This window comes from Centroberyx affinis, unplaced genomic scaffold, assembly GCF_046629955.1.
Source record: "Centroberyx affinis isolate AG114_WGS23_722 - 3 ecotype Tasmania unplaced genomic scaffold, CSIRO-AGI_Caff_v1 ptg002385l_1, whole genome shotgun sequence".
NCBI lineage: Eukaryota > Metazoa > Chordata > Actinopteri > Beryciformes > Berycidae > Centroberyx > Centroberyx affinis.
This window is the reverse complement of record NW_027280640.1, coordinates 342,280-360,595: the sequence shown is the minus strand read 5'-3', so window position 1 is coordinate 360,595 and position 18,316 is coordinate 342,280. Positions and strand designations below refer to the sequence as shown.

Here is an 18,316-nt window from a genome sequence, read left to right as displayed (position 1 = left end):
GTTTTTGTTTTCTTTTTTTCAATTTCATGATGATGAGTGTGTGTACAGAGTGTACAGTATGATGCTGAACATAAAACAACAGAGACATCTACTTGATACAATAACGCTGATATTGCTTAGCGATGATGTGCAAGTGGCAAAGTTTTGATTATGATTTGTCTCCATGAGATAGTTGGTCTGAGTTTTGTGTCCACAGTAATTTTTGTAATAGTCATGTATACATGTGATATTTGTCATTAAGATATAAAAAAAATCAAAGACAGCTTCTTCAAAATCCATGATATAAGCTTGTCTCTGGAATACTCACTGCAAGGAAATTGACTTATTATTTTATCTGTTGTATCCCAGTTGTATGACTGTATGATGTACTGTGTGCTATATGATAATTACTTAATAGCCATTTATTTGTTTAGGTCAGAAGGGTGCAGTTTGGTTTCAAAGGTATACCTATACCTATTCATGCTCTCTCTCCCTTATCAATGGAAATGATTACTGGACAAATCATCCCAGTTTTCCTCCGTCTGATTTTCACCTCCAACACTGTAATGCAAGAAAACAAGGAAAGGAAGACAAAAAAGAATGTATGCTCTTCTCCTAATGATATGTTTCCTGATTTAAGTTACTACAATCTGGTAAGCTGCCCATAAAGGAGAGGACACTCTCTTCATATCACACATACATACTGAATATGGAAAAAACTATGTCTTCTTCTGGATGGTCAAATGGGTAAAGGAGGGAGTGGTGTGGTGGCTAACTAGCTACTCCTGCAAGTTCAAGTTCAAGTGGTTTTTACTACCTCATTGCACAAAATGACAACAATATATCTGCAGGGGGTTGTTAAGGTTATTGATCAATACCAATGTCTCAATGATTACTTCACCAGGTGCTGAGATTTATGGCTTTCAAAGCTCACTTTCCAGGTTTGGAAAAAAAAAACTTCCTGTCCCCAGTTACTTGTGTTTTCAACGGCTCAACGATGGAGGGCGATGTTACAAGCTAGTGACTGGTATCACAAGACATAACAAAGGCTAAAAAGCCTAGTTATTATATCATAATAACCTACCGTTAGTATAATACTGTTATTATACTAACAGTATAATACTGTTATTATACTGTTACTATAATAACAGTATTTTGCATTGTGAAATATTTCGTATTCACTAGATGTTTCTGTTGGATCTCTGCTCTAATTAGCTAGCATTCATATCTATAGTGAAACTGACTTATTATTTATGTCAACTACAGGCCAATGTACTGGGTGTTTGTCAAGACCTGTGAGATTTCTATAAGTTCAGGTACATGGAAGGAGACAGGCAACTTTTTTTTTAACTATGTGACTAAAACACAGGGAGCTGTGTGTATGGTTTCAACATGATCAAAAAGGAAATAATAAGAATATACTATAGATAACATCAAACAATGCTTTATCAGATGCCAGACAATAATTAATGACAATAATAGCAATAACCATTTGCAGAGGTGGTACAAGAAGACATCACTGGTGTCTTCATGTCTCATGTCTGATTTGGTTCAGTTCTTCTTTTCATGAACTGCAGTATGAACTGCATGGAAGAGAAAATACATATTTAAGGACAAAGAAATTAAGTGGCTATGCTAGAGCTGAAAACATGAAGGATGTGTCATTTTCAACACATCAATATATCTTATTTGCTAGATTTGTTAAAAATTATTTATCATTTTTAAAAGTCAGGGCGTCACATGATTTTCTGGCCCTGGGAATATTTTGAATTTGGTGCAACAGTGTCCTCCTATGGAGACAGCTGGTATTAGTATATTCATTAAAGATTTTTACTCATTTCTGACTTCAAATGGGCTAATAGTGGTACTAATCATGATGGTTGTTCTACATTTACATTGGGCCTTGACTTGCAACAGCAGTCATTGAACTCAGTGTCAGTTGATTTTTCTATCTGGACTTGAGTCTTGGAGTCTATCACTTAGCTCTCATACAGGACACTGGGGATAAAAATGTCCCTTGGCAACACACAGATGTTCTCATCAGGCTTTGAAATGCCTACTTCATAGAATTTGAAGGAATGATCACCAAAATGGTCAAGCTATAGAAAAATACTATAAAGGCATAAAGATTTCACACCATTTAACAAACAATATTCTCTGTCCATTGCTATTAAAATTGCTATCTTCAATTTTCCTGGTTTCTTTGTAAATGATAACTGCAGAGTGCAATGTTGGGTGCGCTGTACAAATGGGACATTTTACAACTTTTTCACTTTTGGTAACTTCGAGTGAGGCCCATGATAGGCTACTGTCAATTTGTGGTGCCTCAAATTTGCTGGAACAGCAAGTCTACTGCAGACATTTCTATAGCCTACCGAGCCTGGAGGCTACAGCCTGATCGCTGTGAATGAAACGGACAACAGCCAGGCTTAGCATCCTGGAACCTCACATTCAGCAAAAATGAACAAATGTCCAGAAAAATCAGTTCAATGGACTCAGGTTAGCTATAGGCTCTAGCTATAGGTCGCCTTTTCTGAGTATCTTAAAGCTTCTATGTAGTGTAACCTGGAGCCTCAGTGTTGACTAAGAAGCTACATCTAATGAACTGTGTGTTAGATTCTATTCTACTGTATTGTATTGCATTGCATTGTATTGTATTGCATTATACTGTACTGTACTACATTGTATTGTATTACATTCCAGTCTAGTCTAGTCTATCTAGTCTATAATCTAAACAACAGGCTTGTGTGAGGGTAACAGACTGAAAAGAAATCTACAATTGAGGGTTTTCAGTCCACTGTATATCCTATTTATTTATTTATTTATTTGTTTATTTATTTATTTATTTATTTATTTTATTTTATTTTATTTTATTTTTTTTTGGGGGGGGGGCGACTACTTGTTGTTCATGGTTCAATATATTAAAAAATATTGATACATAAATGGTATCATTTAGAATTTACCTTTTTTGCAAGCAACCTAATACCTTGAGGAGTAACAGTAAGTTTAACTCTGTCAGAAATCAGTAAAACTCAGTATGGGTTATTCCTTAGGGTATTAACTAATTAAAGACGTTTGTTAGAGTAGGCCTAGATGTTTTTTTCGGCGGATATGATGGATATCTCATTTTGGAGCAAATTGCTCCTACATCCAGCTACAGTAAGGTCAACTCTATAGCCCAGTGCTTTCCAAAGTGAACCTCCAGGGGTCATCGAAGGGGCTCCAGGGTGTCCGCAGAAAGGGAATACTTTAATTTTGCTATTACTTCATTCACCAGCAATGAGCACAAGGAGAGAATGTTTAAGAATTACTATAGCTTTCTTTTCCCCAGTGTTACCTCCCCACCCACAGTGCAGACAAATTACCAATTCTGCGCTAAATCATGTCTTATAATAAAGTCAGGGAGTCCTTGGTCGGCCAGAGTCGGGGTCCCTTGACAGGAAAAAGTTTGGGGTGACCAGGTAGGAAATACTGGCTCCTTTTTCATGTCCATTCCCGATCCAGAAACACATCTCCACCTCTCCGGGTTTTGTCTCAGTCTTTCCCCTCAGCCCTCTCAACCTGTACTCTGTTCCGAGGCCACGGAGCCAAGCTGCGTCAATCGCAGCACAAAAAGCCAGAATGAGCCAGGAAGTGGAGCGGTTGATCTTCAAAATAAAAGCGTAAAAACTGTCGGCGCGATAAAATGTTGGGTTATACAGACTTTTGATACTGGAGCTGCCATATATCAATTGCCCTTTTGCAACAGTCTTGCCACTGCTATGGTTTCAAATTTTTTAATTTTTTTTTCCAATATAGGCTAGTAGACTATAGGCTATGTTGTCTGGTAGCCTATATGTTTTATGATGGGCTCTATCTTGTGTATTCTCTGCGTAGTTTTGCAGGGCTCTTTAAATTCTTTTTTTTTTAATCCCACTTTGGTTCTTTGTATCACTCATCAAATCGTTGCAACACACGTGCCCAGATAAGGGTTAATTATTTTGAAAGTTTTTACCGGATGTCCTTTTTCATTCTGGCAGGTTTGACACTGGAACGGAGGCAACCCATGATCCCAGACTCAACACGCATCCTCACACCACTGACCTGGGCTTTGCTGTCTCCTGCATATGTGTGTATGTGTGTGTGTGTGTGAGAGAGAGAGAGCGAGAGAGAGAGAGGGAGAGAGAGAGAGAGGGCGAGAGCGGGAGAGAGAGGGAGCGTGAGTGATCCCAGAAACCAGCAGCAGGATGGAGGATCTCAAGGAGAAACTGGGAACTTTGGATTGACGCCCGGGGATAACGCGCGGTCGGCCTGAACCATCGGTTTCTCGTGGATATATATTTGGATGCTGTCCGTTCTCCCCCTTTTCCTTTTTCTAGGGAGTGGAATTTTACACTTGGCTTGTTATTATTATTTCTGGCGTGCAAAATGCCATTCGCCAAAAGGATTGTGGAGCCGCAGCTTCTGTGCAGGCACCAGATCCCCAATGATGAAGGTCTGCTTTTCGAGGACCTGTGTGCCATCAGTAACGTGGTTCTGTCCCGGACCTTGCGACAGCTGTCCGACCTGGCCCGGCACGCCTGCTCCTTATTTCAGGAGCTGGAAAACGACATCATTAGCACCAACCAGCGGGTCTGGGTCCTCCAGAACAAAATAGGCCAGATACAGCAGACCGCCAGTGCCCTAGACCCTAAAAAGGAGGCAGTGCGTAAGTATCCCATCACAAGAGTGTCCAAAAAAAATCCTGGTGATTTACACCTGAGCAATGTGTGATTTTTATTCATTCATATGGGCGTTCAAGTTTAGAAGGGCGCCCACCTCAGATTTATTTTTACCCTGCACGCACGCCCGCCGTGGACGCGGACGCGCTCGCATCTCCAATTGAAATGTGTCACACGGATGCATTTGCACATTTGACCATTAAGTAGGCCTATATGGTGATTTATTTCCACAGCGCAGGATGTGGTAACCGTTCATTCATTTGGTCCCAGTGGTTCCAGGTGGTTTAGACTTGGATGTGTCCGTCGACGAGAGGAGTCGGTGTGCTAGCACGGAGGGGCGTGTGTTGCCGCTGCATTGGCTCAGCATCGCAGTCTCGTTACTGCGGGTAGCGCACACCTGAAGCATCGGCGGTGTTTTGGGCTACCAAGCCGCCTTAATCAATGGTCATTCAGGATTTAAATGTGAAATGTGGTGTCGAGTGTCTGGTATGGGGTTGAAAGATGTGTGTTGAGGCTTGCACAGGCGACTCCCCGTGCGCCAAACCCACCCTTCCACAGCGGCACCAACACAGCATCAATAATGAATCCAGATGTCCATGTTGCAGGGTAAATATGAATTGGATCATGACTAGATATTCTGGTATCGCTGAAATTACAGTGTATTCGTCTACTATCATCGACAGTTATGAAGTCTGTGGATGGATCACAGGGAAAATAGACTGACTGGCATCAATAAAAGAACATGCAGTCCAGTGTAACAGTGCGTTCTGCACAGCAGCTACATATTATTTATGTCCTACATTCATCTCAGTCCCTTCAGTAAGGGTTCTGATGTCAGACAGCTATTTAGTGATTTTAGTCCAATTCTGTCTAGTGGGAATCATGCTGGCTGAATATAACTGCTGTGATATTCCTGTAGATTACTCATAATCTGGGACAATCATAGAGCATTGTAGGGCCTCAAGCTATAGGCTTATCTAACTGTGAACTCCCTCTTTAGAATTGATACACAGTCATAAACACACAAACACATACACACACACACACACACACACACACACACACATACAAAATACCCCCCTCCCCCCAGCATATGTGTCAGAGTGATGCAGGCTATGTCTGCATTACGTAAAACAGTCTGATTGCCTCATATTGCTCTGTTTACTCTTTTGGCTGTGAATCAGGATGAATGAGGCTGTGATGTCCAAGACTACAGGGTCTTGGAGAAATAAATGGTGTGAAACAAAGATTTTTTTTTTGCCTCTGCTTGTTGCTGCACATCTAGTCTAATTACCAGCAGAAAGGGAGAGACATTTGAATCTCTATACTGAAGTCCTCACTCGACTCCCAGAATTGCCTGTTACCAACGCCCCCAACACTCTGTCTCTCTCTCTCACACACACACACACATATACTGAACAATATACTCACTTCACACTGTCCTGAGCCCCTTAACCTGCCAACACCCCTAAACCCATGAACCTGTCTCTGTCATACATCATGTGCTTAGAAAACTCTGTAATATTGGTTTGTTGTGTGGATTCTGCCATATGCTCTGAAGCCAGTCAAGTCACACAAAATAAGTCACAAAATGATGCTAAGCACACGCTCAAATCCGGCCTGTGCAATATTTTACGAGATGTATCACTGACTGAATCCTCAGACAGTTAGAAGCCTAGGTGAATCTCAAATCCAAGAATGCCCAGTCGATTGGGAACGATTTCTCCAAAGGTGTGTAGGAGAGAAGGAACTTCTCAAGAACGTGAGCACAGAGAAGCATCCTTACAGTTGTGAGATGGGCTGTGTGCTTGATGTTGTGTGCATGATGAACAATTAAGATTCCCAGCTGTTCATTTTCCCAGCTGTTTCAACCGGTTTTGTACCTTTTGGATGTGGTGCCTCATCGTCTTAATGAATCGTGTGGTTTCCATACGTTCTCGTCGGTCAGGTCACCACCGTCCTCCATTGGCAAGTTAACTTTCAGGATCTTTATCCATCCTCTGCCTTGCCTTCTTTTATTTTGGAATTGTACGTTGGCCGCTTGGTATTACATCAAAACGCGCCATGGAGGACACAAGAACGCAAATTGAGAAAGACCCCTTGATTGTGCTTATAGGACTTTAACTTGGGTAGAGGGAGACTTTGAGTCTCCCTAGGCCAGTGCTCATACTTTGATGCTCAACAAGGTTTTGCTATCTTTATTCTGCTTTGAAAGCGCCATTATCTCTCCGTTTGCTCCTAAACACCAGTAATAACCCCAAGGAACTAAATATTTGCATGCACACACTGAGAGAGAGAGAGAAAGAAAGAGAGAGATTAGGGGTCAATCACAACCAAGGTTCCTGATTTAGCATTGTAGAGTGTGTAAAGATTTGATCTAGTCAGTATGGTGCTAACTTGGGTTGATCTTGAACTACGTGCACATTCAGTCTCTATGACAGCAAAAAATGCAATGAACTGAAGTAGTGAAGTAGCTAATCCCAGACATCATTATTTAGAGCATTTGACCATAGCCAGTGACAGAAGGCAATGTCTGCACTAAAAGTGAAGATGATTCTCTCACAGACAAAAAAAAAAATCTCTTGTGTAAATATTGCTATTTTTAGTCATTGATGACGCCTTAAGTCATTATAGAGTTAAATATGAAAAGTTAATAGTAGTTATGTAACCTCATAATTAGTCAGTGTGGTTTCAACAAGTTTATTCAGGAATTTTGTTCCTGCAAGGACAGACTCAGAAATTATTCCTCATTAGTCTCCAGTCAGTTTGCCTGCCCTCATATTGACTACAACCTTCATTCTGAGTTGCACCACAGCTGTACACAACTCAGTGCAGTTCAGTTCAAATTAGGTTGTCCTGCAAGATGAGTTGTGTTTCCAGACAGGGTTTAAAACACACATAACATATGATCATGTTATATAGGCTACCATACAAAGAATTATCAAGAAAAGTGCCAGTTAATAAGATAGTGAATAAAGTGTGAAAAAATGCTCATTAGTGCAAAGTTCAAAGTTACTATACAAACACCTGAGGCTGCATGATTACCTGTGCAGATTAAGCAGTCTAATTGTAGTGGGTTGTGTTCTTGAGTTTCGGCATGGTGAGGTGCCACCTAGAGGGCATCAGCGGCCTGCTAAGGGGCTGACCAGGGCCGTCAGTAATGGCATTGGCCTTCCTCACCACATGCCTCACAAAGATTTCACTAAGTTGATTTCAGTCAGTAAGTCGGCTCATGCCAGTAACCTTCCTGGGTATTTTATCTGGCTATAAGCTCCCCAGTCTGTTCTCATGGCACGAGAGCGCATTGCCAAACCAGGCTACAATATAAAATGTAAGCTGTAATAAACAAAGACATAATTTACATGATAAATGGTATATGATGCTATGTAAAGCCCTTTGTGATAAAGGACTATATGAATAAACAAGACTAGACTAGACTAGATAATTCATTTTCTGTAGAAAAAACACTACTGTTGTACCATCTTACTGATTGCATCCCTATTCAACTTGATGCTTAGTTTGCTATCAACATCCTTTCCTAGATATTTACTCTATAGTTGCCTGCCAGCTTAATTTCCTTGTCTCTGATTACTGTGTGGTTATTACCACACAGTAATCGTGGGAAGTTAGAATCGTTCTAAGTTTAGTAACAGGTGGTAATATTCCCATCTATTGCCATGTTTTTAGTTCATAAACCATCTCACCCCTTGAAGAAATCATCACACCAGGATGTGAAGTCATCACCTGCATGGCCATGTCCATCTCCCTCCTCTTGTAGAAGACTATGACAGAGCTGGCCTGTCCTTATAGTGGCTGTGGCAGTCACTATTAATATATGTACTTAGGTGGGGAAAGAAAACAAGTCTGGCCCCACTGACCTGAACATACTAGTGTCTTTCAGGATAATTAGCTATTCCATCACACTTGTTGATTAACCATGTATTCAGAAGTGCTTCAAAGCTTCAAGCAGGAAGCCCTGTAACTACCAGTGAATAGATTAGCCTCTGCATTAAGTGTGACTTTGCCCTCAATATTCATCCCATATTGAATATGGAATTATAGTGCCTGCAGGGGATGGACTAGTTACCTTATGTGTTGCTTTCACTTGATGTCACAGCTCTCAACTCCAGTCATTTTGCAGTGATGATTTGTGTCTGCCTTGGCAAGCACTGGTTACATCCTGTCTTCAATTTTATGTATGAAACTTGAAAACATCTGTCGAATGACCTTGAATCTCTGAACATCCTTGCTTCCAAACATTTAGTTTGAAAAACATAAAGGAACGAAATGAAATGTGCTGAACTATTTTACTTGAGTAGCTTAAGTGTTTCAGTTAAATTTGAATTGATACCAAGTAGCATAAAAATAATCAAGTACAATAACTGGAGTAGGTATTTGAAACTACTGTGGTTACTTTTCACCTCTGGACCCAGGCTATGACTGGTGGCTACCAGCACAGTAGTAACCCATAGGTTGCTCATAGGGCCAATGCTAGAATAGCAAAAGTAGCAATTGGCATCCAGTTTCATTTAGCTGGCTGGTTTATGTATCTCTCAACACAGTCTCATTTTGTAGAATGACAACAAACTCTGTAATGCAGATTCTGTGTTGTGGACACAAATCGATAAGATTACGTTCCTCCACTACAAAAGGATTATGTGACAATAGCATGAATTGGACATGCTATTTTCAGCTGTTTGTTACATTAAAAGGTTAGCTAACGGTTTAGGCAAGTTAAACAACTTAAGGTTAAGGTTAGGGTTAAGGTTACTGTTATGGTTTAGACAGCTGAAACAATTTGGTCATGAGTGTACTTTTGAGTTTTCAAGAACAGTACCATCCATAAGGAAAACACTTTGCTCAAATAATTTGAGTCCAGCCCCTGAGGTTTAAAAAAAAGATTAAGAAATCAAATTAAGGAAATCAAAATGAAATCATAACTTTCCTGATACTTAATGTGAAAATAGTATCAGGATGACACACTTTCAGTGAATTTTATCGGACAAATTTCTCCATTTACTTCTGTAGTAAAATTTAAGAAAATAGATTTAAATGCCATAGTGGACTGGAGAGGAGTGTTGGGACACCTTCAGCAAACGGCAGGGGAAATCCATAGTTACTCCCAGTCTAACAAATCCCCTGGTGCTCTAAGTGCTGAAGTTTGACAGAGAAAAATGTCCTCTTTGATAGGACCAGGTATTGATATTGCTACTTAGTGGGCAACTTTTTAAAACCAACTTATTCAACTATTTTATTTAAAATTGGTTTATTGCTAGGTTTATTGCTTTCACCTTTTATCTGATAAATAATGAGAATCAATTTGCCTGCAGCCAAGACTCAACTCTGCTAACTTGTATCATTCATGAAGTGAATATTACTGCCTGTATTTTTAGGTGAAAAGCAAACAACCCACATTAGATGTCTTGCCCATTCCTTATACGGTATTGTACATATAACCCTATGTATTCTACTAATTCAACACTGTAAGGTTCTTTAAAAACTTTTGTTATAGTAATATTGCATATTTGTAGCCTCAGTATGGAAAGATGAATTAGGAAAAATATCCCTTATCATACTGTAATAGCCTCATCCAGATGATAATTCCAGTTTCCTTACAAAGTGGCATTGCTGTTTATTTCATTTGCGTTTGAATTTGCTCTATTTGCAAATCCCCCTCATGTCCTTGAAGCACTCTGTCCATTGTTCCTTTATGTATGTTTTTACCTGTGCTGTTGGCTGCTTTTGTGCCATTTTGTGTATCCACATGAAACTACATATGGCAACGCAGACCTGGGATGAAGATTCTTTCAACAGGCCAAAGTGAAGTTCAAAATTTTAGATTTTTGGAGAACGTCAATACCCCCATGTCACAAAAAACATGCATTTATAGTCCCAAATTTAAAAGGTGTTTACATCACTGGGTGAGAGGTACACCAGAGAAATTTAATGAAATGCACATTTCTTCAAATGAAACTACATGCTTTGGGCACAAAAAGTGTGGGAAATATGTTTTCACACCAAAGGATTACACGGAGGAGACACTGAAGGAAGCTGCACTTTCACATTGAAATAGTGCAGTGGAAAGTAGGAATGTGGAGGTGAGGGTGGCAGATGGGCGTACACACCTGCCTTCAACTGTGGGGGCCTGGGTTCAATTATCAACCCATGTGAAGAAGTTTTCCATGAAGTTTTAATTTTTAGTTAAAGTTCTTCTAATATATATAAAGGATATACAGTACTGTGCAAAAGTCTTGGGCACCCTAGCTTTTTTATATAAAATGTATCTTAGATGTTTATTTGTTTTCTGCATTGGTGTGTCAGTAGACTGCTCTTTATAGTACATTTCTTTGATATGGATGGAGAAACTTTTCATTTCATTATTTTTGAAAGCATCTTTGCTTTATAGATGTTTTTTACATGTGCCTAAGACTTTTGCACAGTGCTGTATAAATAAAGGATAAAAAAAATAAATGTGGACAAAACCTTACCCTAACCTTAAGATACATCAGAGAGACTGCTATCAGATTTGTGAGCAACAAACAAGGCAGAACTGGAAGACGTTTGAAAGGGAAACATTGTTCAAAACCTCCAAAAACATTCCACAGATGAAATCAGAAGATGAAAACTTTGATCCAATTTGAAGACAGCAAATACTATAACAACCTAAATTTCTGTATTATTTGAATTTGATGCTTTACTTTTCATTTTGATAGTTATTTGCATTGAATACATACAAAAAAGAACCTCAAGTAAACACATTAGAAATAACTTCATAATTCAGTCAAAACTAAGGCCAATTTTGCCTCTTTTTAGAATAGCCATAACTGCTGAACAAACAAACAAATAAATTAATAAACAAATAAAAAATGACTTCAACGAGTGTTGGAAATTTGATTCAACTCAAAATATTACCAGTTTATGTTTTGCTTCAGTGGACAACTTAAAGAATGCTTAAAGAATGCATTAGTTTGCTCGGTATTTGCCAGTTCAATTAATCATGTGGTTTCATTTAGATGACATTAATAATATATTGATTAGATCTGAAGAAAGTCCAAAATTCAACTCCTATCTTCGCGCTTAGTGATGTTTATAAAAAGGCAAAATTGGGTTTTGGGGAAGAAACATTTGTATTTGGTTGGTAAAAATCAGTAACCCTAACAGTCCAGTATCAAGCTGCAATGTCTACATTATCTATGCTCTCTCATGTTTTCTCTCAGTGTCTCTCTATCTCGCTCTCTCTGTTAAACACACATATTCACACTGCCTAGGGCTTAAAGCATAACTCTATAACTCAACGATTCAATAGTGACCAAAATCTCATCAATTGCTTTACTATAGAGCTACTTACATCTTGCTTGCCTGGGTGCTGCTCTCCAATACACTCCTATAAGACCAATGGACACTCCAAAAATCAACCCCAAAAGCAGCCACAGCATGTGTTGTTCAAAATATTGCTGCTCACTGTCTAATGAGACATGTATTTCATTTTCATTTTCCATGACCTGACAACTTTCATGATTTCTTTTGCACAACTTTACACAGTGGCACATGTAGACAGGCAGCTGCAGTCGGCCAGCAAAGAATAAACAAGGAAGTGCTAAGGCAATGGCCAAGGTTATCATCAAAACTGAGAAAGGCATAACTTTAGATAATTTTCATTGACATCTTTTAATCGGCATGTGTCAATACAGAGGGAGCAATCAATATGTTGAAAATGACATTCTTTGGATGCTTTTGGGGTTGATCTTTGGAGTGTCGTTGGCCCTGGGACTGTATTGGAGGGTGGTGCACCGTGGAAAACAAGATGTTAAGTAGCACTATAGTGAGGCAATTGACAAGATTTTGGTAAAAATTATGGAAAAAGATGAGAAAGGTCAGAAGAAAATGGCTTTTGATGCTTGACTCCAAATTGTACCTAAATCTAACCTTAAAACTAACATCTAACCCTTAAAATGGACCCTTTTCAGAGTGATGACTGCCGAAAGTTTGCACTTTGATTTTCCCTGTGAGAACATTCAGGAGAGAAGTACAAGAGCAGTCACACACACTCACCCTGCATGCAGACTGTAGAAACACCTTAAGACATGTAATTCTCCCCAGTCACATGAGGATTTATTCCTCTGATCATTGTCATGTGACGCTGGAGAGGTGTCTCTTCTCACACAACAGCAGTGGCGATTTTATAGTATCTTCACTATTGATTTACTCATTTTGCTCTGAAATTTTATCCTCCTTATTTTGAATGGCCTCTGCTCACTCTATCTCAGTAACAAGGGCGAGAGACAGAGAGAGAGAGAAAGAAAGAGAGAGAGTATGGCCCGTGGCAGCAGGGGACTGCTTCGTCTCTCTAGTCTGCATAGTAACAGTAGAAAGAGGGATGCCTGCTTTAACCTTTTAGCTGAGTCGATCTCTCTCTCTCTCTCTCTCTCTCTCTCTCTCTCTCTCTCTCTCTCTCTCTCTCTCTCCCTACATGCTACGTGCTACATTTTCTGGTACATCTAGCACAAACTCTGGAGCACACATCATTGTTCAAACAGTATGTTGTGGACACAACACATATGGAGAGAAGAGAGAGAGAGAGAGAGAGAGACAGATTTACTTCCAGGCCACTGAGGCACATATATTGTTATCTCTCTCTCTCTCTCTCTCTCTCTCTCTCTCTCTCTCTCTCTCTCTCTCTCTCTGTATATCTATCTATCTATCTATCTATCTATCTATCTATCTATCTCCCTTGAAAATACACACACACGCACAAACTCATATACTGTAAAAGGAGAAATGGAGACACATATTTACATATTTAACAACTCCCTTTTGTGCTACTGACCAAGAGGCTTATTCTGGACAGTGTGAATGTGTGTTCATTTGTGTGTGTGTGTGTGTGTGTGTGTGTGTGTGTGTGTGTGTGTGGGTGGGTGGTTCAGGGATCTGGTTTCAACCACATGAGGCAGGTCAGGACACGCTCTGTCCTGGAGAGTGGGGGCACATCTTCTTCTCTGTCTCATCTCCTGCACCACCTAACCACAGACACAGACACAGACCACACACACACACACACACACACATTCACACACATCACACCATCAGCATCAACTCACATGTTCCCAAAATCTTTTAAATCCAATATGTGTGATGATTCAGGTGCTCTGTTGTCTGTCTCATGCTCTCTTCAATTTTCCTCTGTGCCCTCCCACTGCCTTTCTCTCAACGTCTCTCCCTCCATCTTTGCATATCTGTGTCCACTTCTCTCCTCTCTCTCTCTCTCTCTCTCTCTCTCTCTCTCTCTCTCTCTCTCTCTCTCTCTCGCTCTCTCTCTTTCTTTCTCTCTCTCTGTCTCTCTATCTCCACCCCTTCCCTCACTGCCCTACTTTCCCCATCATCATCAGCATGGAGAGACTTCTGCCTCTTGACAGCATATTTAATGTTTAATGCACTTTGATTTCCACCCAGACACTCACAGGCCTGAGAGGAGAGGAGAGGAGAGGAGAGGAGAGGAGAGGAGAGGAGAGGAGAGGAGAGGAGAGGAGAGGAGAGGAGAGGAATGAAGCTCAGCAACAGAGAGAAAGAGAGAGAGAGAGAGAGAGAGGGAGGGAGGGAGGGAGGGAGAGGGAGGAAGGCCCATGGCAGTAGGGCAGTGCTACTGCTGTGAGAAGAGAGGACAGAATAAGGGAAGGGAAAGAATGAAAAACGGGAAAAGATATAAGATTAGAAAAGAGGAGAGTAGAAAAGGGGGACAGGAATATTAAAAGGCGGGGAGGGGGAAAAGAGAGGAGAGGGGAAGGAGGACAATCTCAGTCGGTTTAACAACTTAGTTTAAATTAATTCTCGAGATAATTTGGAATTTTTTATCAATATTACGTTTTGGTCTAGAAGAGGCAGCCTAGTTAGTACCCGATTGCATCAACATAATCTCTCATAACTCTCTCTCTCTCTCTCTCTCTCTCTCTCTCTCTCTCTCTCTCTCTCAGTTGTGTGTGTGTGTGTGTATTTGTGTGTGTGTGTGTGTGTGTGTGTGTGTGTGTGTGTGAGAGAGAGACAGAGAGAAAGAGAGAGAGAAATACCCAGACTATACAACTAAATCAAAGCATATGGGCAGCATATCCAGTGAGGTTACCACAGAAACCATTCCTAGTGTGTGGGCAGGTCATGAGAGAGGGATGCGACAGCGCAGTGTGAACGGGGATATAAACCTACACAGTCACAGGTTCTGTGATACACACACCAGACGACAAGGCAACCGCAACGCCCCACCCAGCCTCAACGCTTCAGCCAAGGCTCCTCGACTCACACAGGGAGTTCATTCAGTCTCTGACATCCTGCAGAGTAAAAAAAAACATCATCGCACATTCTCTGCTGTTGTGCCCCGATTACGTTAATTTTGTCTAAAGTGATTTAACTGCCCCAAATAACATCAGACACACGCACACAGTGGACATGCATTCAGATAAGCCTTCCCTTACCAGCAGGTATACACACACACACACACACACACACACTTGCACAAAAAGGCACATGCACATAAAAATACACACACACAGGCACTGAGGCACACACACACACAACCCGCTGAACTCGAATCTCTCTCTCTCTCATGTTTTTCATTTGATATTCCGCTTTAAGTGCCCCTGTCTCTGTTGCTGTTGCAGCTAGCAATGAAACATGCATGCAGAAGCACTTGGCCTGTACATCACAGCACTTGGCTGGCTGGCTGGCTGGAGATGATGCCTGGTCTGTGCAAGCTGGCCTCTGGCTCCTTCATGTTGTTGCAGTTCTACTGAGGCGGCACGGTTATGGCAAAGTGAAAATCCTGATTGTTTTGTGATATTATGATCCCCATTATTAATCACGATTATTTGTCTCAGTTTCAGGAAATAAATATTTTAGTGCACTTTTTCAGTTTTATCCAGTGCAATATTTCTCCAAGCAGCAGCAGCTAGAAAGTCACTCTTACTCTTATTGTGGTCCTAATTCACAAAATTCAGATAATAAACTACTTTATTCCATGGGGTGCAGCTGCAACCCTAAGGCAAGCTTTTTGACAGAATCTGTACTTGTTTGTCATCATCCGGTTTAAAACCAAAATATTTCCAAATGACAGACAATGGCCAATTCATGCTTTTCCACTTTGCTCATTGATACGCTTTTCCAAAGATGGTCCATGTAAGATTTCTCTGTCTGCTTCTCTATCCTGACTTTCATTTTTATCACATGGTGCACATTGAGCATTCAAATTTTGGGATTGGTCACGCGTAATGGAAGCACTTGATATAGCAAAAGCAACACATGATTGTCTAAGATTAATTGTGCAGCCATAAGTTCTACTGCTCAAGATCTTGTTGCAATGATGACAAATGGAGCGATTGAATTACAGAATCAGGTGCAGATTACAGACTGCTCTTGTTTACTATAAACATGGAGAGAGAGAGAGAAAGAGACAGTGACTAGCTTACTGCATTACAATTCTGTTTTCTTGTAATGTGTGATGTTCCTCTGTGTGTGTGTGTGTATGTGTGTGTGTGTGTGTGTGTGTCAGCCTCCTGCGGCATGCTAGAGTGAACTGTCCTGAACTGCTGTCATCTCTGTCTGGAGACCCCATCATCGTCACCATCCCCCCCAAATCTTTGACAGACGGCTAGGGACCAAACAAATGCACACTCTCAGCGTTCTCTCTGGGTCAGTGCTGGTGTGTGTGTGTGTGTGTGTGTGTGTATGTGTGTGTCCTCGTGACCTTCCGATTGGACATCCCTGTATCTGGTGATTCAGTCATATGACATGATGTACAGTGCTGTAATCCCACATGCACCAATAATTACCTTTTTTCCCTGCTTCCACATAAAATACACCTTTAAAATTTCATAGTAACCACCAAATCATTGCAAAGCTAATAATACTAAAAGGTTGCAAATGATATTACCTATACTCTTGCTAAATCCTGTTCAAGGCATGGAGTTAAATTATTGTGAATTTGTGTGAATGTTGTTAGTGCTCCAACAAATTAATTTGTGAGACCCAAACCCCTCCTCTCTCTCTCTCGCTCTCTCTCTCTCTCACTCTCTCTCTTTCTCTCTGTCCATCACTCCCTCGCTCTCTCAGGGATTCAGGGATTTCCTCCCCGCATCAAAAGAAAGTCCCATGCAGAGGCTCTCGCAGACGGGCGTGTTTGTACTTCACGGGGGTGCTATTGGCAAAGAGTAGTTGTGTTACAGCAGACAGAGATAAAAAAGAGAGATTGCAGAGGAGGCTGCAGAAAAAGTTGAATACATGTGGGATAGTAGTAGAGTTGATGAGAAAAGGGACGGTTAGAGAAGAGAGAGACAGCAGATGAGGATGAAGAAATGAGTGAGAGAAAGGAGAAAAGAGTCTTTGTAGAGAAATGGAGAAATGTTAGTTTGGTTCGTAAGACGCAGGCATTGCACTAATATATTATGAGAAACCAACTGTTATAATACTGGTGGAAACCTTATCTGATTTGCTGCTAATGAGAATTTTAAAACACTGCAAAGCTCCTCGCTCCTTACACTTAAGTGTATTTTCTCCATTTCTATTTCCCACTATTCAGATTTTGTTGAGCGATTCTGAGAGTCTGGTATCGCTCCAGTCAACGGATTGCTCTTGGTCGGAGAAACAATCAAGCCAATCAGAGCCTTTGTGGGCGGGACTTAAGTTTGAACCGTCCGTGCAACGTTTTTTCATTGGCGTTTCAGGCAGAATAATATTTTATGAAATCACCCCCTTAACCATATTTGTTGAAATCACCCCCTTAACCAACATATTATATTTGCAAAGACAATATTTTTGTCAAAATCAACCGACATTCTTAGGAGGCAATCTCAGGCTGAATAATGGAGTGGGAACAAAATGGGCATTCAGTCTGAATATCAGGCTACAATCTTTTACCTGGCAGGTTTTGGAGATACTAGTACTACTGCTACTAGCTAGCATGGCCCGACCTGTCAGCTGTTGTAGCCTGGCATTAGCAGATGACAAATAATAGGATAGGAAGCCAATTACGTCAATAACGTTGTGACCAGGAGGTAGATGGGGTTCAGAATATGGACAGCTGAGATTATGGCTATCAACAGAGGATTTAGTTCAGAGAATGGACAGTTGAGATGATTTGCAACTGAAGTTGAAGTGCTGAATGGACTTAGTGAATTATCAGCATGAGATAGGGACAGATGGGGTTAGCAAAGCTTAGGAGAGGTTGTCTGCCGCTTGTTTTAAGGACTGAGCTGTTCTTAAGGAGTTTCTTGGAAACAGATTGCCTTTGTAAGAACCTTAGCATGCCGTAAAGCAGGGCCAACCTAATTGGACTAGCAACCCCTGCCTTGAAGAAGTCAACACACTCATCACACTGTGTATGTGTGTGTGTGTGTGTGTGTGAAGAGAGAGAGAGAGAGAGCATGCGTGGGTATGTACGTGCATTGTATTTCAGCAGCGCTTAACACACATTATACATTAAACATACTTTTTAAACATGCTTCTTTCCAAAATAAAACTGTAGCAGCAACAAAACTGCGCTCATTAAAGAAACTTGCTACTGGTTGAATTGCATGGCCGATATATTAAGGCGAGGTAAATTAATCCAATTTCACAGTGGGCTACTGAGAGGTGAGGACAGCTTAGCCAAGGCTGCA

At 40.7% G+C, this 18,316-nt stretch overlaps 1 protein-coding gene across 1 annotated transcript in view; it reads left to right on the top strand.

The window, feature by feature from the left end:
- Positions 1–4,386: 4,386 nt before the first annotated feature.
- nhsb (Nance-Horan syndrome b (congenital cataracts and dental anomalies)) overlaps positions 4,387–18,316 on the top strand; it is a 51,774-nt gene continuing 37,844 nt past the window's right edge. Inside the window, 1 exon segment of the mRNA XM_071533625.1 lies at positions 4,387–4,666. Within this exon segment, the coding sequence (XP_071389726.1) occupies positions 4,387–4,666 (280 nt within the window).